Raw genomic sequence first — 27,468 nt, 5'->3', positions numbered from 1 at the left:
TTGAGGAAAATAAACACGAAATCCTACACCCTGTGCCGTAGAATTACGACATTGCAATTTAGTGTTCGCCACGAAGCAGGATGAAAACATTTCTGAAGACATTAGTGTTTATTTGTTGTGTTATAGGATGTTTTGGGGTATCATACAAAGACGGCGATGAGGTAAGCTTACCACCACTTAATTAAGTGCAGAAGTGCCTGATTATTTCAGTGTTGTCAACTTAAAACGGTAAACGGATGAAATCGCAAATGCCAACCAGGCAGTTCTACTCGTAGACTGTCACAGTCGAAGCGGTTTATTCTCTTTGGCGTTAATGTAATTGTATGAAATAGTTAATTGCCGTGTATACTTAGGCCTGTGTAAATAATTTTTTTATCTATAATTTACTTCAACTCTAGGGTCTCAAAGTCTAGTCAACTTGTGCATAGCCTAAAACATAGGCATTCATATTTTGCATGTTATCGCGTTACAGTAGAATATAATAAATGGTCTTTTTCTCATCGTGATGCCTGTGGCTCATGAAATATAATAAATTGTAAATGATACAGTGGTCTAGCTATAGGCTGCATTTTGGGTAAAACTGTAGACCACAACCACGGCCCTCTGGTAACTAGTACCAGTTGGGTAACTACCAGTTATTGGTCACTGTATTGAATACCAGCCCCTTGGCCAAGAACGTGAAAACACTGGTGGGAACCAGACCAGCAGTTTTACTGTTGTTTGTTTTTGAAAGGATGTTAGTCTAGCCTGTTTTAAACAGGGATGCAGCCTAACTTAACCTCATAACCTAACTTATCCTGGGGTTTGTGCCCTGACCCGACATTGGGTGGGCTTTTGCCCTCCCTGGACCCACACCCTTAACATGACACTGCATAGTAGGATGATGTACGCACACTTATTCATTAGTATTTCCCTGCTCCAAGTACTGGAGGTTGTTAACAGGTTACATAACTAGTAGTAGTTGAAGTAAAGGGGTGGGACACCCACACACTGACTGGACTGTTAGTGTTCAGTCTTAATTCCATTGTGCTTCAGTTAAGATATCTCTGCTGCTTCTGGACCTTTGAACATAAGTGTTGTTGATGAGCTTTTCCCATCCTTTTCCAACAGGCTGTTTTGTTTTTTACTTCTTGACTATACAAATACCCACATTAGCCTATTAAAAGACAGCATGAGCACTTCTTGTTGCTTTGTATTCTATACAATTTTGTATACTAATGTATATTTTCAGAGGCTAGTAAGGGGTAGGATTTTTGAGTAGCCTAGAGGTAGCATAGCCTAAGCTAGCCTTATAATGGCAAATAATTAATGGGTTACTTTAGTAGATAAATTGTGACGCATACCACATTTCACATCAAACTGGTTTTGTGCTTTTGATTTGATTTTGAGTCAAGTTGGGAAACCAGGTGCTCACAGATAAATTGTGGAAAACAAGGGATATTCGGTATGTTCGTGCTTAATTGTGGTTATGCTGTAAGAGCCCCAACGCTGTCTCTTCCAAACACGTGTGTGTTCGTGTGACATTTGTATAAATACGTATAAAGTAAAAATGGTTAAAAATGCGTGACCTGGCACGTTTCTCCGCGTGAGCATGTTTTCTTTGGTGACTTCCCATTTTCTACACACTCAATTAGTCACGCTGAAAATGTTTCCAGGTCATGCATTTTTAACCATTTTTACTTTATAATTATTTATACAAATGTCAAATGTCACATGAACACACACGTGTTTGGAAGAGACAGCGTCGGGGCTCTTACAATGCTCTGCATACATTAACTCAGAAGTTTGTGAATTGATGTGCATGTGAAATTTATCATTGGCAGAAGTGTGTGTGAGCTCCAAGAACTCTAATTGTGTTCTGTCAGGGATGTCATTTAGCTGACAATAATGAGAATGAGATGTCTTCTGTGTCAATGTCAGGGAAATCATGGTTGAATTCATCCTCTAAGTGTTCAAGTTAAGTGATGATTTCTTCCTTCAATGGGTCTTCAGTGGTGTCTTCACCATGTATGTTGCTTAAACTTTTAAAAGATTGAATACAGTATTCCCATTTCTTTAATTGGTTTCTGAAAGCTGGAGTTTTGCCTTGAGAACATTGATGGTGTTAGTGTGCACAATCACATTGCTCTTTAGATTTTGGAAAGTCTCCAGAGCTTCAAAAATTTCAAGGTAAATGACTCATGCAATGAATCATTTCTTATTGAAGGCAAACATGGCCAACATGTCTGTAGCACAAAAAAAAAAAAAAGCTTTACTTCATGTAGTTCAGAACTGAGTAGGCATATTGCCTACTCAGCCATTGAACTTGTGTATGAAATAAAAGACCAGTGTGTTCAGCATTCATATCTTTGCAGAACTCACAGATGAGATGAGTGCTGAGGGCTGATCGTTTCATGTGGTGTATGGTGTTTATAATTACAACCAAGTCCGCATGAAGTTTTTTTTAATGTGTTTTGGAGTAAAGAGCCTCTCTGTGGATCATACAGTGCATTCCTTTCACACCAGTTTGCTTTTGTTTCACAAGAGCAACAAGTCTGGATTTTGACAAGATTTTTAGAGATACCATGTACGAAAACTTGTTTCATATTGCTCTAATTCAGGTCCAGCTTTTGGGAAGATACATTACAACTTTCAAAACATTAACTACCTTTGTTGTGGTCCCTATTGGCCAGAAGAAAAATTTGTAGTTTATTTTTTGGCAATGTCACAACTTCAAACAAGTACAGTGGTTTTGAAATGTTTGATACATCAACAGCATAAGCCTCATACTCTTCACATTGCACAGTTTCATGAGGCTTTCACTAATTACGTATGTCTTCGTAGCCTTGGCCACCTATCTGAATAGCAATGATATGACAAGCCTGCTTGTTGTTCATAGTGCTTCAGTGATAAGTTCTAGTTTTGCCCATCTATATTCCCTTCAAGCAGGTGCTAGTTTTGTTGAAAAGGTTTCATACTGTGATATGCATGCTGTCCTTGGCATGCTAATGGAACTCTTAGTCCAAATAACTTTCTAGGTAGAACCTTTTCTAATCCAACCGATGAAAACAGGCCTATCAATTTGAAGGAAAACCATTGCATTCCCAAGAACTACAACACTGGAAAAGTTTTATAAATGTAAAAACTTGCATCGTTTAGATAAACAAAGCACGAGAGACAAGTAGCATCTTCGTCTGGCAGTTGCTGATGGCTAACCAGCTGTATTTGTAATGTAACAGTATGCCCTACCGTCACTCAGATCTGTTTGAACATGAACCAAACAATACGGTGCATATATCTGTAGTGGCATACTTTTTTTTTCTTAGCAGCACAAGTATATCCCTTGGAAAACAGTTGGAGTATCTCCATGAAAATAAACGAAAACTAAACTCATCTATTCTCCACCATAATGCTAATTCCGACGAACGACCTATTAAAAGAGTTTTGAAGTCCTACATTATGATGTATGTTTTCCAGCTGAAATAACAATAAAGGACATAGAGGTAAGTATAATGTGGTATGAGCAAAGAGTTTACGGCAACATGGAGGGCTTGAAATGCCCAAAGCTTAAAATTAAATTTGTAAATTAATCATGATACATCCTTGAAAAGATTGTATATATACTTAGAGAAAGTCAGCCACTGCATTGTCTGAGAGTATGTTTTTGTTAACCAATTGCATTTCATATTTCCCATAGAACATATTGTACCAGTGGAATCCTGAAATTTTCCCAAGGTTGGGAAATGCTAGTTTAGGTCAGCCAGTGTACTATTTCTTGATGTGGTGTTAAAAGTAGAGTTCAACGTTTGTTTAGTTTAGTTAAGTCATTGCCATTAAAGATAGGAAAAGCTTTTTCAGAAAGTAATACAAATCAAATTTGACATAGGCAGTTTTACAGGTACAGTACTGTATATATTTTTAGTCTTTCACAGATGTTCCATCCTGCTTTTGAACATGAGTGCTAATAACTGTTGTTCCTTGCAGGTTATACTTTATGTAAACAAAGTTGGTCCATACTTCAATCCACATGAGACATATCACTATTATCAGATGCCAGTATGTCGACCAAAAATTGTAAGTTCAAGTTGAAGGTTATGTTTGATGTATTTGGGAGTAAGACTATAGTTTTGTCATATGTAATTAGCACTCTTGGTGACTGCATTGCTCTAAAAATTATTTGTCAATGCGTAATCTAAGTCTTCAGTTTGCACTTGAGAATGTATCAATAAAATTTTTGTTGTAATGGAAATACCAACATTTTTTTACTGTATCATTTTGAATATTGCATTGCAGATTGAGCACAAAAGTTTGACACTTGGTGAGGTCCTAGATGGAGATCGAATGGCTAAATCTGATTATGTAATCAAGTTTAAAGGTGAGAATTTATTTTTTTCTCATCTGTTATTATTGGATGACATTTCTTTTTAATTTGCTTATATAATGTGTTGTACTTTATTTTAGTAAGAACATGCATTGCAGTTTCTGTTCAAGAATTTTGAATATGTATAGATTTAGTTATACTGTACTGTATGTATATTCTTATTGAGGTTATCAAAACAGCAACTTTACTTGCCATAATCTGAAAAGTGTCCCTGACTGAGGTGGCTTATATGTGTTTTTCAGTTTTTTAAGTTCTTTAAAAGTATGGAAACGGTGATACTTTAAAAGTATTGTTTATGGTTTCAAGAAAATAATATTTCAGTACCTTAAAAGATACCAATTTTGTCAGCGGATGGAGAACTATCTGGAACCAAATTTAGAGAAAACAGTAGTAGTTGTATAAGTGACATCATTGCTGATGCAGTGGACATAATCTGTTACTCGTGAAAATAACTCAGTCTTTTGACAAGGTGAAATGATCATTGCTGGAACTGTCTGCCTATATGATTCACCTGTATTTCTTCACCCTACATTGTTTTCACAGCGAAACCTTTATTTTACAGTAGCCTGAATCTGTTACATTGTAAACTCAGGCATGTCCCTAAAGCATAAGAGTTCCAGATTCTGTGTTTCTGAGTATGCAACCAGGTTCCTCAGTACCTCTACTGGTGGAACTGGTCATTTATCTGTGTATCAGGTGTTTTAACACTGCAGTCATGTTCCCCAGAATTTTATTCATACAGTATCTTGTTTTGCATTACCTTAGCTATTTCATTTTCACTTCATTTGTATGAATAATTCATTTCCCTTACTTTAGTGTGGGTATTTTCCCCTTGTTATTCACGAGCTATGGGTTCTTTACGCCCATTGATGATGCGTTTTGTTATGTGTCAACAAAATAAATACAGTTTTTAGGTGAATCACTGATATTGCAGTTTCATGAGTGTAATTGTTTTTGCTTAGTTTATATAGTGTGTTATTTAACCTTAATTGCCTTAGCAGTGTACAATTGTGTTATTTTAGAATGTTATTTAGTTAAAAAAGACCTCAACATAGATGCGCTGGCTCCTCCTCCTCCTCTTCTTAATCAGAGCCCAGGAAAGATGAGTATAATCATTGCTAAGAATAGCAACGTGAAAATATAAGCAATAAACATGGGATAAAATCCATTCCCTGGGGCTTGGAGCTTAATGGATATTGAATTCCTTCTGTACTTATGAGATTTCACCCTGTCCTGAGAGATAGAATGAATGAAAAAGTGAACTTTATGTGACAGAGGGTAAACACACTGTTATCTAGTGGTATCACTGTCATAGCTGCCAGTGGTTTCAGTAGAGTTAACTGTAAGTTTGCTCAATCTCCTAGACTAGCAGATGTAGTTATTGTAAAATGATGGTTTGTCTACAGTACATGAAGCGTAATTTATTAAAAATTGATTATTTCCAGAATTACATATGAACTTGAGCAAGTATAAATATTTTTTATCTCAAGTATTGCGATCTCAGTAATATCATTTATTAGTGGTTTGATGAATTTTAGTCATTGATTACTTGATGTTTACATCATTTATCTCTATTCCAGAAAATATGCAAGACAGGAAACTTTGTGATTTAGTTCTCGCGGATCTGGAAGTGCAGTACCTTCGCGAATCCATAGAGGAGCACTATTACTTTGAATTTGTAATTAGTGATATCCCAGTTAGGGACTTCATTGGTCATCTAGAGGAGTCAGGTTTTGTACCTCATACTCATAAGGTGTTTCTTTGGACCCATCAGCATTTCAACATTTACTACAATGGGGACAAAGTAAGTATTGTGATGACAACTTGCTGTTTAATGTGTGTAGATTAGCCAAAGAGTGGCAGTGGTGTGTTGTTTGTGTGTTAGTTTTCGAGAAGTACAAAGTACTTTACACATACAGTATAATGATAAGAAAATAATCAAGCCTCATCTTTTGTAGACAGAGGTGAGTATCTATTACCCCCACTCTCTTACCCAAGAATGGAAAATTTCTTATTAACCCAAAATACAAGATCAAGACATTGCTCAGTGCTATTGTGGCCAAACATTCTTAGGCTGTTGGTTCATCTCCTTGATACCTGTCATTCTGAGCCACATCAGACAAAATTTATTTACTACGTATGTAAGAGCGCCTTAGAGAATGTAAAAATCCAGACGGTATTATCCCATAAAAGATATGTGGGACACTCCATCACCTGTGATCTGCACAGTTAATTACAAAAAACCAGGTACTTTTCTCATGCCAATATCCTTCAGATGTACCAGAATCCTCCATCACTGCTGGTTTTCTAGGAAGGAGGCATAATTTTCCTTCATATAAAACAGTAGAGACTGAGAACTGACAAATAACCCCCAACTATTCCATTCTGAGAGAAGAAAAACTGCAGATTATTGTTGAAAGTCAGGATAGCTTAAGCTGCTGCTTGGATCCATGACTTATATTTTTTGTTCTTTATTTCGACAAGTCATTCCTGCAGAAGAGCAGAAAATAAACACTGCTATATCTGTAATTAAAAAAAAAGGTAACAAAGATACTATAGCATAGCTTATACTTGACATTCAAGATATTGCAGTTACAGTATTGGTATTTTTCCACACAATATTCAACCTATGGTAATCTCTACCTTTCAACTGTCATTTAGTTAGAGATATTTCCAAAAAGTCATTCCTTATAACAAGATAGCTTAGTAAGAAACCATTGTGATAACAAGTGAGAAACCATTATGATATCATAGCTGATAAATAAATAAATCTGGTAAGTTAAAGCTTAGTAAGAAACCATTGTGATAACAAGTGAGAAACCATTACGATAACATAGCTGATAAATAAATAAATCTGGTAAGTTAAGGGCTACCACTAGTATAATTGTATGTATGTAATTCAAATGGATTGTTTTTATTAATACCAAAATGTAATTTTGTCATAGTAGGTATTGCATATTTGTAATTAGCTTGTATTTTATTAAGTAATCTGTTTCAGATCATATATGTGAATTTAACACGAGAACATTCACCCTTAAGCCTTGATGCCGTGGAGCCTCCCATAACAGTGAAGCCAACTTACTCAGTCACATGGATACCAACAAAGTATGTTGCTTCTGTTCTATTCTTTAATCATTTTCTTTTGTTGCTTGTTAACTGAAGCTCACTTTTGCATCACCACAAGTGATTCATTTCTCAGTCAAATTGTTAGGGTAGTGTTTTAGGTACCTGACTAAAAGTTATCAGTGTATATATGAAGTCTTACAGGAAAAATATCGTGACCCATTAGAGATTATCCCTTACAAATTGGGGTCTTAGTAGGTAAACCCTGTTGTTACTATGTATAGACTGTAACCAGTACTCTAAAACACTGTGTCAGACTTACTCGTACATCACAATTTAGTGACAGTGAAGAGTTATATAAAGATGCAAGCATATGACTTACTAAACTTGGAACATATATCTTTTTAAGCAGTCTTGTCACCACCATTCAATGTAAGTGTAAAAACCTTTCCATTATTTGAAATTACTCATCCATGGATGGTGATAAAAGTTAGTGTTTATTCATATACAGTGTCAGACCAAAACTTGAACAATATACTAAGTCCTCACTAGCAACAAATGATCCCAAAATTTGGCAAAATCAATAGATGTTCACTAACCTCCCAAGCAAAATTATGGTTAGATAAATGATCCACACTTTAGTGAATAAATAATCCCAGAATTTCACTTAATTGAGAATGTATTCTCTAACATTTCATGCATTAAGTTGCATTTCTGGCTTAAATTGATGAATAAAAAAAGTTTGATTATAAGTGACAGATCTTCATAATTAGCCAAGTGTTACAAACTTACCAATCAAATATCATGTAGGAGATGGATGGATTTTGTTTCTAGGTACAGAAACTTAATTTGACAGGAATGTACAGCCAGCTGAACTGAAATCAATATGCAACTGTTACGAACCGAGGTTTTCGGCCCTTAAGAAAAACACAGGATCTTTATAGATGGAAAAACTATTGGGGCTGCTCTGGCTAATCAACAGCTCGCACACACAAAGAAGGAGGAATAACAAAAATACAGAAAATGGTTATAAAAATAGATTTATTAATATTAAACTTAATAATCTTAAATAAAAAAGAAAACCATAACAAAATGAGCCAGGTCCGGGCCACGAAACACAAAAATAAAGCAGTATTACTTTATATAAAAAAGAAGTACCAGCAGCAGTCGATAAAAAAAAAGCCATCTCCAGCGAAGTCCACCAACTAACGACAACAGGCCGTATTATCACGACGTCCTGTTGCCGTCTCGCCAAAATACAAAGGACACGGGGCCACTGCACCCGAGCCAAAACTGCCGACAGGGTCTCCACCTGCAGCCAACAAACAACCATCTTCGTTGGTGCGCTGCTCCAGTCTGGGCCCAAACACCGGCTGCCCAAGAAAACGTCCTCAAAGTCGAACTGCTGCTGGTACCCAAAAGTTCTCATCCGCGAGAGAACAACCGGTTCGCTACTGCTGCCCGAACCTGACTAAAGGTTGGCGCCACGCCAACACAGACGTAAACACTCCTGTGAAAATAAGAGGAGGGGGGGAGGATTAGCCAAATAAACAAACTACCGTAACGCCCATAAAACAACCAAAGATCCTAATAGCAACTCTCTTGATAGCCAAATGGATTAAGTTGGCTGTCCATCACTGTATCTAAACCAAAGACACAGGATTGAATCTGGCTGTGGCAGAGGCACTGATCAGTTTTAATTCCCCTGAAGTGTAAGGTATTCCCAAGGTTTAATGTAATTGACATTAAGTGACATTTGTGGACCGGTCAGAGAATACTGTCCTTAAAAAAGGACTGTGATTTACATCCTAAGGTTTCTCCTTCATTATTGCAATGTGACAACTAAATTCTTGTTAAATGGTTTAGTAAAAGATTGAGTATCAAGCAATGATTGTTTCATATGACTGAAAATATGATAGTCACACTCATTCATGTGAATTTATTTATAGGATTTCATTTGCTGACCGGGACCATCTGATACAGGACAACAGTTTCTTTCCACGGAGCCTTGAGATTCACTGGTTATCAATCATCAACTCCATGGTGCTAGTTTTCCTTCTTATGGGCTTCGTTGTTATTATTCTGGTGAGTGACGCTCTACTAATTACTCTTGTTTGTACTCTTATAACACCAAGCTGCAGTCCTTTATATGACATTATAGAAAATGAGGAGTCAAGTGTTTATTCTATTGCATGTTTGGCCTTGGAGTTGTATGCCTTGAAATAACAGAGGTACAGGGTAAGCTCATTTAAATATGATACAAGTTGCAATTAAGAAATTGAAAGGGATTGTTGCATGCTGGCTGGCTTTGCTACGTCTTGTATATAGAGCATTGTTTTTAATATTTAACTCTTTTACTTATCAACAGACAAGGGTACTGCGCAATGATTTTGCTCGCTACAATGTTGATGAAGAGGGTCGAGAGGAAGTTGATAGTGATGAATATGGATGGAAAATAATCCACACAGATGTATTTCGCTTTCCACAGCACAAGAGTCTCTTTTCGTCAATATTGGGTATGACCTGTTTTTAATTTTTCTATGTTCATAAACTACATATATACTTTTCAGAGAGCATATTACTCTCCCAAAAGCCTGTCACTTTCATTAAGGGAGATATGCTAAGCTCTAGACAGTTAAGTAAGAAGAGACTAAAGAAAATGAATGAAAGGTAAAACACCGAAAGTAGTGTAGCTGGGATTAATGGGATACTGCAGAGACCCTTAACTACCATCTGCTGTGTGCCACACAAGGTAGTGTAAATGGTACCCAACACAATGGCACAAGGCAGTAATTATCTGCGAATAGTAATTGGGTTGATGATCAAAACCACTTGATTGTAATAAATAACTCCTCATAGCCACCAAAACTCTGTACTTTTTGAATGCTAAGTCAGCTTAGATTGGTATATCTTCTGTTTTATGCAGAGATATCTTTTTCCCCTTTTGTTATTCATTCACCTGTCATTAATATTCACCCACTTATATATTTGATAATATTTGCTTTATAGGTGGTGTATGTAAACGATAACATTTTAACTGGCAAGTTGAAAATTTCAGGACTGTCCAGCTGTGTAGGTCTTACTAACTATAATCTTGTTTTTATTGTGTTTGCTAGTACAGTGCTTACATTAACTGTGGAGGTAGTTACTACCTACTGACGGGTTAAAGATGTGCATGTGTAAATGGTACCTCTATTTTATCTGTTTCTAATTTTTACAGAATATAAGGATATACATACCAGGGAAACTTGATAGCATATGAAGGCTCTATATGACTGAGGAATGCACTGGAAAATATATCTTTTTATGTTTTGAAAACATAATTTCATGAAGAATTTGCTTGACAGGAGTTGGATGTCAGTTTTTGGCAGTTGCTGTTGGTATAATTGCCATGGCTTTATGTGGGATGTTCAATGTTCATCGCCATGGATCTATGAACAGCGCTGCTATCTTTTTGTACGCTTTGGCATCTGTCATTGCTGGATATGTTTCAGCATCAAATTACCGTATGATGGGCGGTACCAAGTGGGTGTCTAACATCAACAGCACTACAGTGCTATTTGCAGGTAAAACCTGTATTACTGTATTCATAATTAGCATAAATTGCTGGAACTTTGTTGTTAAAAGTAATTTCTATGTACATACTTCATAGTGTGGTATTAATGGCTATATTTTGTTATACTGTATATGAATCAGATTCAATCCTTGATGCTGTTTTCATAGCGAAGAAAATGCTCATTGTTGTTGGGTGCAAAAAAAAATAATTTTTTTTTTTTTGTATCCAGGTCCATTCTTTTTGATATGGAGTATTCAGAACACAGTTGCTTGGGCATACCACTCTACTCAGGCACTACCGATCACTACTATTATTCTTCTTTTCCTTGTTTGGATTTGTGGTAAGTGATATGTAAAGGGGTTATGTGTATTTAGATTGTTTATTGATGTGTTTTTGATAACTTATGAAAATACACTTATATGCAGTCTAGAAGTTGACTGTTCAGTTGAGTGAATATCGTAACATCTCAGCATATGTTTTGAATTAAGTTCTTTCTGTTGCTGTAAAGTTGTAAGGTGATATACTTGTTTTGTTCATAGAAAACCCATCAATCATATCAAGCCCATATCACAGAAGCAGTGTCTACAGACATGCCAGTTCTGAAGTATAATGACTGAAGAGTAAAGGAGAGAAACAAGTAAACTGTGTGCATGTATTATATGTGGACCACAGGGTAGAGATAACTATTCAGTTCATTCTGTTGTTTGTCCAGCAGTTTGAATCGTGTGTGTTTCATTATCATTTTCATTCCCTTTTATGCTACTTCCCAGCTTTTGTTATTCATGCTCATAATTTCATCCATTTTTTTTTCATTTTTAAGTAAGCAATCAGTATATATTTACAGCTTTTTACTAGCCAGCTTCCTCCAGAATCATCCATAACTTTTTTGGTATTCCAGTCCTACAGCCAAGCTGTGGCAGTCTCTTTTTTCACCTCTCCATCCAGAAAAGTCAGTTTTCCACAGGCTCTGTAGAATGAGATCCCTACTGTTGTGTCTTTTGAGGTGTTGGTTGGCTGTTGTTCTCTCAGATACATGCCATGTTGTTCCTTCAGTGGAAGTCCTTCAAGATCTTAAAAGAGGTGGCAGCTTCCAGCTCACTTGAGAATAGGTATCTTCTTGGTTCCCTATGTTTCAGGAAGTCTTGCTCTTCACCTGTGTTTATACCATAATTGGGGGCTCGCCCTCTTTGGTCAGCAAGAAAAAGGCGAGTGGTCATAGGTAGACAGGAAGCATCACATTGGCCTTCTCCCTTCTGGGGTTGCAGTGTTCCTGGCCCCTCAGGAATTCTCCATATTCATGGAAGGAAAAGTTTTCGGAACCATGGCAGACAGCTTCACCACAGTGGCTAATCTAAGGAACCAGGAAGGTATCTAAGAACCAGCAAGGTAGGTAAGATCATTTGCTCTTCCAGCTCTAGCTTCTACCAATGCTGATGATCTTCTCAGTCCTGTGAGATTCATTTGGTTATATTTGGATAAGACCAGGCATCGACAAAGGAAGCAAGTTTCAAAGAACATAGTGTCATACTGGTTAAGTTGGGTCATTTCTTATGCTTATTCATGTCTTAGAGGAGGAGGGGGCTGTAAAAGTAAGGGTGACAGTACATGAAATCAGGGCCTTTTCGACTTCTCTGGCTTTCAAGTAGATAGAAATCATGGCCATTATAAATAATTTTCCATGGAAATGCCCACCAATTTGTGCTGTTCATTTCTTTCTTGACTTCATGCTCAAGCGGATGGGTTTGTACTTAATGGGGTTTTTTGTTTGGGCTAGCCAGGTTTATTGGCAGTTGAAGATACTGAACACTCTTCTTCCTCTCCCTTTGAGGATCCACCCTGTATCATTCATCATTATTCTTAACCCTTAAAGGACGGCATAATTTATCAATGCGCAGCACCCCAGACTTTGAGGTCGGCAAAATAAAAAAAAATCACATCAATGGAAAGAGAATGACACGTACATTCACACTGTATAAATAAAAAAATTCTAAAAAATTTTCCCTACCTTCCACGAGAAGTTGAAAATTACTATTTACAACCCCTTGTGGGGCCTCATTTACAAGACAATCGTAAATTTTACCAACTTATATATGTTTTTTCTCATAAATAAATTTATTGTAGTTTGTAAAATTATTATTACTGCTCACACAATATCAAAACAGATAAGAAATAAAAGCAGTAACAAATTTTTGGCATATTTGTTGTAAAATATCCACGTAAATTTACGAGAAGGAAGATTCAGTAACTTTTTTTTACTTTTACATGCTTTTTCTAATATTTCTTTGCAATTTTCTTTGTAAAATTACATTTACAACCAACATACTAACGTAAAAGACAAAAACAAAAAACAACAGCAACCCCTTCATATACTTACAAGCAAATTTACAAAAAGACTCATGTGAGAGAGAGAGATGCAGTACTTTCCTCCCTTGAAGTCACAAGCATTACTAATACTGGCCTAACTCGCATGTCTGTATAAAAGTTGCCATAACTCTCATGTCTGTATAAAAGTTGCCATTAGTGAATTTATACCATATAGAAGTATTGGCACCTTTGTTTTGAATCATTATTACCATAACAGTGGTGCGTAATTCTGCTTCACACTGAAGCTCAATCCGTCCACCTCCCCAAACCTGTTTTACTTCACGCTGAGGCTCAATCCGTCCCTTAAGGGTTCAGAGATATTTTTCTAGGGTTACGAGTGCTTACATCCCAATTAATGGATAATTGTTTTCTGTACCAGTGACTCAGCGTATGAGTATAAACCATCACCTTCTCTTTCTTGATGTTCTACTACTCATAGTATTCCATGAGAATACATTAGAATCTTGATTCTGACATAGTTCGTAAGCAGTACATTAAGACCATTGTTTTGTTGCAAAGGCTGGGATCTTCAACTGCTCATCCTCTGTCCGACAGTGATTTGAACTCGGCGTGATTAGTGAATAGGCAGAAACAAGTATAAATTTTATACCATAAAACATATTTATCATACAAATCCATCAATCGTATCTTATAGACTGACCTCCCATTGGCTCATTTATGTTATATCAGACAATAGCTTGCGTTCAGTATTTACCACCAAGTGATGGTTTGTTGGTGAGCATGTGCTTAGTCACTAGTTACTCCACTACCTCATCAATCATTTAGGCTTAATGATCAGGGTTTCAATATGACCAATAGGTTTGAGTGGAAAATGTTTTAAGTAAAACTTACTTTTGAACAGCTTGTGGGCTTGTAGATAAACCTTTAAAATAAAAATAAAACATTTAGAAAAATTTTTCATTACATGATTGTATTTGTTGCTTCCAGTACCTTGCTGCACTTAGGAAAAAGTCAGTGGATTGTTAGGTACCCAACTTAGTTTTAAATGAAAAAAGAAAATTCTTGCAGTATAGGAACTTCTCAAGGTTACTGATTGAACCTCCACATATCATGCAGGATATTTTTAAATGTTCATAACACTTTCATAATTTTTTCCTACCATCTTTCAATTATTATGACATTGGTAGATGGGCTTATTGTAATTCAGAAGAGAATGCCTATGTAGGGAGGATTCTGTGTATAGTTATGAAAATCAAGCATTTATTAGATATTAAATATTTCATTGAAGAATTTTTTTTTTTTTTTTTTTTTTTGTCATGGCATAAAAGCTTACTGAAGAAAGGTTTAATGTCTGTGAGTAGGCATGGTTGAAACAAGAAACAAGATTTGTCTTAAGTGTACAAGATAAAGATGATGAAATTGCAATAGAGGTAATAACTTGGTCTTTATTTTTCAGTTGGATACCCACTTACTGTTTTTGGTGGAATCCTTGGGAAAAATGGCAAAATTGAATTCAACTTTCCTTGCCGAACTAAGAATATAGCAAGGGAAATCCCCTCGGTTCCTTGGTACCGTTCACCATGGGCACACTTCACCGTTGGAGGATTTCTTCCTTTCAGGTAATTTTCAGAATATTCGCACATATTTACACTATCCAAATATCTACCACTTTACAATTTAACAGTATCAACACTACACAGATAACTAGGGTTGTGTGCTTTTATTAGAACCAAGCATGTTGCAGGAGTACTCAATGAAATTACAGTTTCGCTTCAGTGAAAGTCAGTATGTATTAAAATGCAGTAACATCAGCAAAATACTCTAATACAGGAATACTTTTGTAACTGCTGGTGGGTGCAGAAACTGTGGCAGTGGAACGTACAGTACTGACATGAGAGTATTGTTATTTTGTAAGGAAATACTTGACTTGAATGAATTGCAGAGCCACTGTATATGCTATAATGTTTTAATTGTATATTTAAGACCATTTTATTTTTGTCAAATTTTCTCATGCTCAGACTTTTTATTGGTGCAGCTGATGGTATTTTACGTTATTTCTTCTGTAATTCATGTTTTTCTTTTAGATACTTCAAAATTTCATGAGTGCTCAAATTCCAAAACAAAAATTATGACCTTTACCTACCTTTAGCAGCTGTCAAGGATACCAGCAAATACACAATTTTAAATGTAAGAATATTAAGCACCCAGTTGTTTTACTTTATCCTTCACTGGTAAAATATATGAGTACTTCACATGAATATCATGCTAACTTACATGGATTTGCTGCAAAAAATAAGGGCTCCAGTGAAATTACAATATATTTATGGTTATGTCTTCCTCTTCAGTTAATACCAGAATATTATTATTGTAGTTTGTATTATTTTGTTATGTGCGTATACAATATTTGTTTTCTTATTATATTTAGCATAAATAATGTCCCAATTTTATGGTAATGTATTTTATTTTCTCCTCCATAGTGCAATTAGTGTTGAGATGTACTACATCTTCTCTACTTTATGGGGTCGTGAGCAGTATACCCTGTACGGAATCTTAGGCGTTGTGTTTGTTATTCTACTTAGCGTCACAGCTTGTGTGTCTGTTGCTCTGACTTACTTCCAGCTTGCAGCAGAGGATTATAGATGGTGGTGGAGGTCCATCTTTAGTGCTGGGTAAGTAATGCTGCAAAAAAATTATGCTGCACTTATTAGAATTGGTTGTAACTATTTTTAGTGCTTACTTTAGGTGATATTTGCTCATACAATTTATAATCATTTACTTGTAATGCCTGTTGAATGGAAAAATTTAGGGCCCTATTAATATTAGGCCACATGATTAACAAGAAAAGAATTGGCACAGAAAAGCAGGGCTTGATTCTAGCCTCGTCAGGTAGATGAAGAAGCATCCTTTCTGAAGTCTGACTTCTGACAGTGCGTTCGCTGTTCCCTTCTTGAGCAGGGGGCCAGGTGTAGAGTGCTATCATTCATCCCAAGATTATGTTGCTACCTATCAACCTTTTTTTCCTGATCTGTATATGGGAAGGACAGGATTTCCCTGAACTTTTCTTAGACCCTGTCAGCTGCTACATCCCCATGCTAGGCTCTATGAGATTTTGATACATGACCCTCCAGTCTTTCACTATAAGCACAGACTTATGGGACATGGCATAGGTTTGCAACTCTGTGCGCTCCTTAGGCTTTCAAAACAGTGCCAGTCAATTCCGAGGTGATATATACATATAAAAGGTGAATGTTTCTGGGTTTACTGTCCAAGCCTGCTTGGTTATCTTAGGCTAATATATATAGTATAAATATAAACCAAGTACCTAATTTACCCAAAAATAAATTCCTCAAAACACAGCAAAGAATTAAAATCCAGTACACTTACTATTCACTGCACTACATACAATTAAAACATAAGGGAAAAGAAAGTGGTATGTGCAAGCTCACTTCCAGTTGCTAACTGGCTAACATCTTAGCTAATTAGCATTAACACTAACCCTGTAAAACCTTTTTAAACATAGCACCAAATGATTTAAAAGGATGAAATTATGTACAAAATATTGGAAAGAAAATGAAGCAAACACTGATAGAGCTATATTCTCAGAGGATTAAAAAGTTAATTACTCAGATAGCCACACCTACCAAGCCAGCGGTCCAGGAAGATGACACCGACGACTGCTCAGTACTTCAAAATGAAGAGTTTGTTTTTTATCACGTAACTCAGCACTAATATGGCAAAGGCTGAAATAAATGATTGCACAAAGGTAAATGGAAAATGATAGTCGTAAATGCTGAAGTAGAAATCCATCTTTGAAGTAAATTCCAAGTGAACAGTGACCACAGGTGTTAGCAACACTATTGAATCATGAAAAGTGAGGTAGATGATTTACACACCTCAGGATCTAGATGGCATTTGTATAATGGGACTACCATTGTCTGTCTAACTGATGAAAGACTGAATCTGGGAACATTGGGACACATCTCAGGCATACAAAGGTATAATTTGCAGATGTTACAATGATTTGTTTAAAATTTCATTGTAGTTCATTATATTGTTGAATTATTTTTTCATACATGTATCTTACACAATACAGTACAATATTTTAAGAATTTAATAAAAGCTGTTTTCTTTCAGATCAACTGGTGGCTTTGTTTTGATGTATTGCTTTTTCTACTACATGAAGAGGTCCAACATGTCAGGTGGCCTTCAGACAATTCAGTTTGTAGGATGGTCCATCCTCACCTGCTATGTTTTCTTTTTAACGCTTGGTACAGTGTCATTCTTTGCCTCCCTGTCGTTTGTTAAGTATATATATCGTAACATCAAAATGGACTAATTTTTTATGTTGCAACAAAAGTTTTTGAAGACGCATATAGTATACTACTACTACTGTACTGTACATTGGTGAATTGCATGTTGGGTAAATGCACAAAAGAAAATGTATAGATTTTTACTTTTCTGACTGGTACATGGACATTTTATTTCCTTCAGCTAAGCATTTCTCACTACCTTTCTGATATCTGAATTACACTATCTCATTAACATTCTGATAATGATATTCAATTAACTACTAGATAGGGTTCTTTTAGAGCTTTGGAAATGTATTCATAACAAAATATGTTAATTTGTTTTACACTAGGAGTCAGTGTTTTCAGTACCTTGAAAATGGTGAATATTATTTTGTAACATAATTATTAAAACGGTATTCTGAACTTCTTACATATCAAAGACAGTGACTGTAGCTGTTAACATGACTGAAGATTTTATTGGTAAGATGTAAGGCTTTAAAGCAGAAAAAGTCCCTTATACAGTTTATTTATTTGTCAGAAGAATTTGATAATTAACTTTTACACTCATATGAGTACTTGGGAGTTTGAAACACTGCATGCATTCTTCATTCCATACAAACTTTTGTTGTGTTATGATCCTTGAGGTGGGTAGAACTCCTTGGCTCCTGGTCATTCTGTTATGAGAAAGAAAATATTTTCTTGTTAGATGTGCAGTTTTTATTGACATAGGAGTTCTTTTAACTAGTGTAGATGTAGAGAGTCAAATTTAATATTTATTCCTTAGGTATAAGTTGTTAATTGGTTAGACTGGCTTACCAAAAGGTTTGGGAAATCTTGAATATGAAGGCTACCTATTCACTTTCTTGTAACTACACTATATCACTTGAAAGGAACAGTGGTGTTTGGATGTCTTGAGTTGGTGGAAAGTTATTGTGCTTTGAAAGATATGTCATTGTGCTTAGAAAAAGTATTTAGCTCTCTTTGAAAGTAATGATAGTTCTTTTATGCGTATTTGTCATTGATCTAGTATTACAGAAAAATTCATACACCACTGTTAAAGAATGGACAAAGTGTGATATATAAAATACAGTAGGTAGTCCATTTAACAACTGAGCAGGGAGTGTGAGTGTTGTTTATTTACTTGAAATTGTGCCTTAATTGTTAGAAGTTTGTGAAACTAGTAATCACAATTGTTTTTGTCACCTTGTAACTTATCACCTGTAAGAATGGGTTTCCGAGATCTTCATTTCATTTAGTGCTGTGTTTGTTTTTGTGCATAATAGACTTTTAGATTGTAAGGTTAGTGAATGCTTCTGTAGTGGTGTGTATTTCATGTTATGCAAGTATTCATATTGAAACTATATTCTGTAATAATCAAGGGTTGTTTTTATATTTCTTAGCACTTCTGAAACTACCGAAGAAAGCAAAGGATTTTGTACACTACATACCTTTCTTATCATATCAGTTCACAACTTTTTTTTCACTTAAGGGCATTCTAGTTTGTTTTTTCGTGAGAATGTACACACAGTACATCAATAATGACAGTTTTGATGGCTGGGTGGACTAGATACTATAAATCAAAGGTCAGTTTAAAAACTTGTATCTGTGAAATATTGGTAATTTTCATGTTCTTTACTGGCTTCTCCAGAACAGGTTTTACTAAAATAGTATTAGTGTATTTGCAATAACTTGTGAAAAAAATATGAATTTATTTTAGTCCTTTTTTTTATTAGTCTTCTTTACTTTATTGCTCATATTTCAATTTCACGTAAATTTTTAAATCACTGTGTACTGAAAGCACCTGGAGTTTTGAGTGTATAGCAATGCTTATAGGTTGTATTTTACTTTGTGCAATAATTATGAAAATAATGCCAACACAAGGTACATGCTAGCACAATCTGCACTGGATAAAATGAAAGCTGTGTTCTCTGATTTACCATTAATACCTAGCTGTCTGAACTTTGTACTAGTTTCACAGCATGCTCGGTATCAAATTGGTTTCTTTGAATTACTATATTTTTATTGTTTATTCCATACAATCTACATTTATTAGGTTTGGTCTTGAAGGGGACAGGTTGTTAAAAAACATAGGAACAGACCATCAAAGGAAACAAAATTTTTAAATTACTTTCACAGGTTCTAATGGCATTCCTCTGTGTATATTGAGTACTGTACAGTATTTTATCAAAATTTGTTGTAGTTCATGGTTTGGAAGATTTTCCACCTCCACCCCCCTACAAACTGGGGTGTATGATACATACTTGGGAAGTACCATCAAGAATCTAGTAATGGCACTTTCCTAACTGCTGCTGGGCAAATTTTTCTTTTGGAGGACAAGAAAAAATGAAGAGATTCATTTTGTACAAATCAATGATTTTCACTGAAATTTCTTTAATTTTTGTTGGTGGTTAAAAAGTTACACAGAAGCCTTATACATATTCATTAATGTGGAACAATTACTTTAGTAGGAGGTACAAAGTTGAAATTCTTTTGCATGAAAGGGTCACAGATGGGTTTCTGAACTGTCTGGCTGCCATGAAAAGATATCAAAATTGGAAAAGTTAGGTGCTGATTTGCTAACCTTTATGACTTAAGGGTATAGATAATTTATTCATTTAATGTACATTCTATTGTTTTCCCAATGCTTGTGTAGCCTTATTTATTGATTATTCAGTGTTTGTTTTTATCTGTTGTAGGCAGTTTACTGTAGGTACAGTCTTCAGGTAATTCTGTTATTAAGGTATTCAGGCTGTTGCATTCTAAGGTATTTTGTATTTCTCCAGAGACTTTGCGATGTGTCCAATACTGCATTTAGTCAAATGACACGAGTCATGTTTTGCGTGGCATTATGATGTTGCTTCTGTGTTCTTCACGTTGTCATTGATGCAAGAAATGTTGTCTTCCTGCCCACTGTAAAGAATGCTCAGCACTACTCCTCTTAAATCTTGGAGTTAATTGTGCTTGATCAATTATATTGTTTAATTTTGGATTAAAGAATGGAGTTTCACAACCCCATTTGTTACCCAATTAGATACAGTACAGTAGTATAAAAGATTTACATTATCAAAAATTTTATCTAACAAAAGTTAACCTGAAGGAAAAAATTACAAGGTACAAATTTTTGCACTCCCCCAGATTGGTGTGCAGTTATTGACAGAGTACAGAGATTATCTGCTAATGTGTGTGCTACAAATGTTTGTGTGCTTCATTTTTAAAATGCTGATTAGTTTTTCACTTTTTGTTTTGTTTACAGTGGCAGAGTAGGCATGTCTTTTATTTTCTGATGTTTTGTACCTGGCTTGGGAGAGATTTTTTCCATATTCTATAATTTATTTTCTTACCTTGAGAGAGAAATGGAGAAAACCTCTCACATTTGTTTTTGATGGTACACTAGCACTGCAGATACTTCTCAGGTTACGAATTGACAATGCATTTTTTTTTTTTTTTTTACATTTTTCTGTATATTTTGACTTTTGTTTCAAGTGTGTTTTGCCTTAAAATAACTTTGACACGATGGAGGGTAGTAGTGATTTGATTTTGCTACATTATATAGTAGATTTACTCCCAGCAATTTATTACTATTATATTTACTCTTCTGGTGTGAATACTTGACATATTGTACCTTTAATTCCCTTTTTGTGCTCATGGATATGAAACAATAGACTGGAAAAATAACTGAGAACTTTTTTAAAGTTCTTAGACAGTAAATACATTTGATGCTTATTGAAAACTCATAATTATCCAGTTCTGTGAGAATGAAAATTTCACAAGTAAAATGTTTTTTTAAAGTATTTATTTGACAGTGGCTTGATGAGTAAGCTGCCCTTTGGCTAAATGTTTTCTGTAAGTATAGTATAAAGCCTTGAATACCTCATCTATATACAGGCAGTCCCCGGTTTACGACGGGTCCGGCTTACGACATTCCGAGGTTACGACGCTTTTCAAATATATTCATCAGAAATTATTTCCCGGTTTACGACACGTTCCGGGGTTACAACGCGTCGTACACCGATCCGACGGAAGAAATATGGCTCCAAAACGGCAGAATAATCAAAATTTGGAGTTTTTTTTTATGAAAAACTCAGTAAAAATGCAGTTTACATCGTTTTCAATACACTCAAAGCATTAAAAGTAAGGTTTTCTTAGGATTTTCGACGATTTTTCAGTTTATGACGATTTTCGGTTTACAACGCAGCGGAAAAACAGAACCCCCATCATAAACCGGGGACTGCCTGTATCTGGAAGGGTAGGTTATCATTCTTACTGTTGTGCTCGTAATATAATCAAAGTAACTATTGTGTAGTTCACATGAATTGAAAGTTTTACTTTAAAATACTTAATTTATGGTAAAGTTAGTGATTTTCAGTATTTTCAATACAAAATGTTTAGTGTTTCTTTAAGCGGTGTTGTTTAAAGTAGGTAACATTCCCTGCTTTTCATTTTGCAAGGAACTGTTCCTGTTATAATATAAACGTCTGTTTTCTTGATGTTAAAACATTATTGCTGGATTCATGGCTAATCAACAACTACCCCTTTCATATCTATAAACTTTATTTTTCACTACTAAGTCAGTTTTCTACAAAATAAAATACAGAAGACTTACAGTATTGCTAAACTAAACTGTGTTTATAAGGCACAGCTATGAGTGTAGGCAAATATAGTATCACATTAGTTCACTGCAAAAATGCACTACTAGAATAGTTTATGTTCTAAATTATAAGAAAAAAGGCTTAATTTTTGTTTTTCTTACAGAAAACTAATTTAACCTCTAGGCAAGATAGATTGCATACATAAAGGGTATATCAATCGCCTAAAAAAATAAGCATATCTTACATGACTCACAAATATATGTACTTAATTTATTGCATCACCAGTAACTATATTCTAATCATGTAAAATGTTTAGCCTCTTGTTTATGAGAAAGCCTTTAATTTTTGTCTTGGAAAAGAGAAGGCTGAATTTACCTTGAGCTATATCTGGCTGTACATATAACATTGTATATTGTTTTGAATCAAGATGTAGCCAAACTTTTGACAAAGATTGATTTAAGACAGGGTCTCTTCAAATATGAAAACTACAGAATTTCAAAATGTGCAAGGTTAGCCCAAGTGTAATATATCCTAGCCTATGATAGTAATATTAAAGTATTCAAGGTTGGGAATCAAAGGAAATGAATGTTTACCTTTCCCAATAGTTTAATGAATATGTTGTGCTTAAAAGACTAGTAGTTGTAATATGTTTTCAGCATTTATTCTTACATTACGATAACCTAACGAAGATCTATGCCTGTTCGGATCCCTCTGCTCCGCTAATGCTGGATAAGAGGCTGTCACTATTTTGGCTCAATTTTAGAAAGTTCCCAAGTCAGATGCACTAATGAAATCCACTGATTTGAACTCTGTTCTTAAGATTGCTGGGAGAGAAATGCATATCTCATATTAAATAACTATAAGATTATCCTGTACATTGCTTCTAGAATTTAGGATGCTTATCATTTGTAGGTTTACTATAGGTGTGTGTGTATAGATTTTTATACTAAAATGTCATGACTAGAGATGGATATAAACTGTTGTGATATACCTTACAAAAATGAACTATTTTTGAAGGGTATCTTCATGTGGTAACTAGGGAATTTAGTGTAACTGGCTGTCACTTTTTTGGGTGGTGGGAGATGGATTCTTCTTGAACTGACTGGGAGTTGAAATCAAGGGTATAGTATACTTTGTTTGTTGTTGGCTGTTAAGGTTGTATGTTAAATGCTTTCATTAGTGTGTTACAGAGGAAAGCCCAGCTGGGCTCTTATCTTTGATTTTGTCTGCTTTTCTTTTATGCCAAGTAATTCTTTGCTTGAGAAAACCTATACCATAAATCTTTTGGAAATATTTTTTCACTCCTTTGCAATTATTGCTCATTCAGATCTTATATAGGCTACTGTATTTAGCATAGGTGTTGCAGAGTTTTAATTGGTCATACGGTTTTTTATTTTTGATTTACTACAATGTTGTAATAAATACATACTGACATTGAGACAATGACAAATTTTTCATTAACCTTTGATAAACTGTATAAATGAATAATGCATATGAGACACGTAGTCCTATCTCGCAATGAAATTTGGCTTAAGGTAACAGTCAGCCTTCCTGGAGAGAAAAAGAGGTTGGAACTGATCATGAACAATGAACAGTTACCTCAAGGCAGTCAAGTATGCACAGATCAATGGCCAAGCCAGAAAAACTGGTTCTGGTACTCTGTGATAGCGGGACAACAAGTATGCTGTACCCACACACAGGTTGTGTATGTATCCAGGCACAGATAAAACAAGTCGATATGAGTGCTTGCATTATCGAAGCCAGTGGTGTAGGGATCAGGTACTGTACGCAAGGTTTACGAGTACTAAAGCTTCACAAGTAAACGCAGTATATGGGCTCATTTAGTGCAACTGCATGAGCGCATACAACATCCAAGCACAAGCCGCACTGCCCAACACAGGCACGGACACTGCAGGAGCCCAAGGCAACTTTTAATATTTTTGCAGGAAGAAAGCTCCCATTAGCACTTAATAGTGTACGTGCTACAAGTGCTATCACCTCCTAGTGACTTACTTGATTTGAAAATGATGCAAGCCTAAATACCACTGCCCCCTATGATGTCTGTAAAAAAAAAAAAAAAAAAAAAAATTGTGCCAAAATGCCCACCATTCAACTGATATTATATCCGGTGTTGGTTAGGAAATTAAGTATCACAGTATTACCCAACACCACAGGTTGAACTGTATATTCAAAATGTTAAGACTTGTCCTATTTTGGCCAGTCATGAGGCAGTTGTTCGAGCATACAAGTGAAGTCATGAGTCCTGTGGTTGTGCTCAATTTCTGTACTAACCAATTAAATTTTGTGTGGGGGGGGGGTTTACACTGTTAGACAATAATGACATCTTGTAAATAACAAATGGTAAAACTACAGAGAAAAATAAAAATACTGGTAATCCTATTCAGGATTACAAGTAACCCCTGTGAGCTAAGTTGGTAACTTTATGTTAAAGCCCACCTAAAGTGGTGTCTACATCAAGCTCAGGTAGCCCTACAAAACAGTACCTTCTGAAGTTATCAAGATTAAAGAATTTATTTTGGCCCTGCAATCTTACAGTGAGTGTAAAAAAATTACTAACGTGTAATGTGATAATTTCCTAAAATTTCATAAACTAAAAAATGAATGAGAAACCACAGTACTCGCCTCTCACAGAGGTTAAGTCTTCTGTAAGTTGATTGACATATTAACAAGATGCTGCCTGCTGAGCTTTTTTAGTTCAACTATAAGGTGTAACCAGGTTTTTGTTTTCCATCACTGACCAATAGCCTAAAAGCTAGCAAAACATCACCTTTGTCATAGTTGTGTTAGCTGTAGCTTATGAAGGACCTTTACAGACATTAGATAACTCAAATAAGTCTACACTTGACCTTGCGAGTTTGTGAGTGTTTTTGAACTGATCCACTTCTACAAAGTTTGGATGTGTTGCAGGTTCTGAACACAGCCTGCCTAATTAAGGGGTAATTAATGCTGAATGTGAAATGTGCTGCTGTATTTCTGATATGTATACTATGTGATTTTTGACCACTTTTACAGGAAAACAATGATGTATTCAATGTTTTTAGGTTTTGGAACTGACAATCATTTAAGAGGTATGTGATTTGAAATGCATAAATGGGTTTTTGTGAGAGTTTTTCACAAGGGCTGGTTGAATTAAGCTTTCATTGCTGTAGGAAATGTTTAGTTTACCTATAGGCTAAGTCCAGGTCAGGTTAGTTGAGAGGGTCATGGGAAGCAAGGCACCATCCAGGTGAGGTCCAGTAGCCTTGGTTAGGTTAGGTGAACCCCTGCACTTTGCACTTTAAGGGGGGGGGGAGTACCATGCAAGTTAAGGACATGGTACCAAGGTTTGGTAGGTTAGGATACAACCCAATGACTCTTGGCTATGGTTTCTTCATATATTTTAGGGCGACTGTTACTGCTGACATGCATGAGATATGTAATTTTTCGACTAACTAGGTTTTGTTGCGATTTTTGCATTTCCTAACTTTCTGACTTGTACATTGCACCCAAAATCTGTTTCCCACTTCTAAGGGGAATTTAATATGCTTAATTAACCTTATTTGATGGCTTATATGATACGAGGTTCGTAATTTTTTATTTACATTGATAGACAAACCAATAATTGGTAGAACTAATCACTATCTCTGCATGGGGTATTATTTTGGGAAATCGATTTTTACTATAGTATTTAGGTTGCTTGTCAAGAATTTACCATTGTTTTTTGTCAGTAGACGGTCATTAACCTCGTTAGTTGTATGCTGGCCATCCCGGAATGCTATCGCGCATGCGCAGTGTTATTGGGGACCTTTTTAAAAGAGTGGAGTTTCAATCACCAGGGGGTCTGGAGTAACACGGCCTGCTTGGTTAGATCAGGTTAGGGTACGTTAGATTAGTATAGTTCCTTTAATATTTGGTTTCCTTGGCCAATCCCTTCTTAACATATGGCTCCCTGAGGACGAACCATTCCCTAACACCAACATGGCAGTCCCGTCTTTCTCCCAACATTACCAAAACCCCGTATTCCCAAAGGGTTCCCAACCATGTTGGGAAGATATGAGGTTAATAATAATTGACTAATAATAAGCACCACCACTACCTTCTTCAGCAACACTACAGTATAGGAAAAATCAATTTCCAAAGTAATAGTCCGCGAGGAGCTGTTGCTTAGAAATACCCAATAATTACTTCACTGTTTTCTTAATGGCAAAAAAAAATCTGCGGCGTTCTTCCCTAAGCCTAGCCTAGGCCCGCACTTCAATCACAGTGCCAGTAGCCTAACATTCAAACTGGTTATGTAATTTGATCAAGGACTTAATTTGCTTTTCCTATTCTGTTCTATACAAGAACTTCATTCTTACCTTAAATATGTGGATATTCATGGTCATCCACTTTAAGTTTTCGGGATATTTATGCTTTCGTAAAACACTCCCATCCCTTCGATTCAAGATTCAGTGTCACGCAGCAATCAGCAGTTGGCAGACAGTGTTGCCAAAAGTCTGTTGGTAGCGTTGCCAGATTAACCGTTACATGTACCTTAAGAATTTGAGAAATCTGAATGTATATTCTATTGAAATGTGGATCTTTTTATTCTTGGAAATAAAAAACCATAAGCACAGCATATCATTTCAATACCCTGAATATGACATATTGAAAAGAACGTTTTTTTAATACAATAACATCATAAAAATACCTGATTCGATATGATTTCAAGACGATGAAGTTTGTGAATGAAATATAAATAGCCATTCAACTTTGATTAATAGAAAATTTATAAATAAATCTACACTATATTTCCTCTGATGGAGGGTTTCGATCAAAATAATTTTCCCGTAAAAAGAATATACAAAAATTCCTCTTATCAGTAAACAATGATGTTGATGATGGTAATAATGAAGTATAATTTCTGACATAAATTTAAATGACTCTTGCTTTGACCTTCGAGGTTCCTGCATTGGGTGATATCCATTTTCTTGGTAAGCTATCTGGCAGTAGTGGTCTTCTACTGGAGGACCCATCCAGCCATAATGATTATATGTTTAAAAGAGTAAAGCTATATTAACTATATTATATATTTGAAATTATAATTACAGTCTGCCACTACTAACCAACTAATGTCTGTAAGCTTTCATTACAAGCGAGAACAGAGGTTATGAATCGAGGACCTAAAAAAAAAAAAAAAGGAAATGCACAATTAATTAAACTGCCATTTCCTCAGAAAGCTCCACTTCATTTTCTTCAGTTCACTGACTGAATTTACACTGCCGGTCTTGTAGCAATAAGGATTAT

The 27,468-nt window shown here is 35.5% G+C and overlaps 1 protein-coding gene and 1 long non-coding RNA gene across 2 annotated transcripts; one reads left to right on the top strand and one right to left on the bottom strand.

Moving 5' to 3' along the window:
- Positions 1-6: 6 nt before the first annotated feature.
- On the top strand, positions 7-21,545 carry LOC136853547 (transmembrane 9 superfamily member 1-like). Its single transcript, XM_067129264.1, has 12 exons — positions 7-161; positions 3,964-4,053; positions 4,273-4,354; positions 5,941-6,164; positions 7,359-7,465; positions 9,373-9,508; positions 9,792-9,939; positions 10,771-10,989; positions 11,209-11,319; positions 14,761-14,923; positions 15,782-15,973; positions 17,439-21,545. Exons 1-12 carry the CDS (start codon positions 81-83, stop codon positions 17,638-17,640), a joined length of 1,755 nt encoding a protein of 584 aa, XP_066985365.1. The 5' UTR covers positions 7-80; the 3' UTR covers positions 17,641-21,545.
- Positions 18,103-26,681, bottom strand: LOC136853548 (uncharacterized). The gene is made up of 2 exons (XR_010857492.1): positions 26,541-26,681; positions 18,103-18,267 (listed from the first exon to the last, which is right to left on the bottom strand). It is a non-coding gene; the product is annotated as an uncharacterized lncRNA (long non-coding RNA).
- Positions 26,682-27,468: the final 787 nt, after the last annotated feature.

Source organism: Macrobrachium rosenbergii, chromosome 27 (assembly GCF_040412425.1).
Source record: "Macrobrachium rosenbergii isolate ZJJX-2024 chromosome 27, ASM4041242v1, whole genome shotgun sequence".
NCBI classification, from domain to species: domain Eukaryota; kingdom Metazoa; phylum Arthropoda; class Malacostraca; order Decapoda; family Palaemonidae; genus Macrobrachium; species Macrobrachium rosenbergii.
The sequence above is the reverse complement of the archived record's forward strand: the minus strand, read 5'-3'. Positions and strand labels throughout refer to the sequence as shown.

Bases quoted from the DNA above. Each gene is read 5' to 3' on its own strand.
- LOC136853547 (XM_067129264.1), top strand. From the start codon at position 81: ATGAAAACATTTCTGAAGACATTAGTGTTTATTTGTTGTGTTATAGGA. The intron at 4,054-4,272 runs GTAAGTTCAAGT...ATTGCATTGCAG, and splicing joins CAGTATGTCGACCAAAAATT to ATTGAGCACAAAAGTTTGAC. The intron at 9,509-9,791 runs GTGAGTGACGCT...ACTTATCAACAG, and splicing joins GCTTCGTTGTTATTATTCTG to ACAAGGGTACTGCGCAATGA.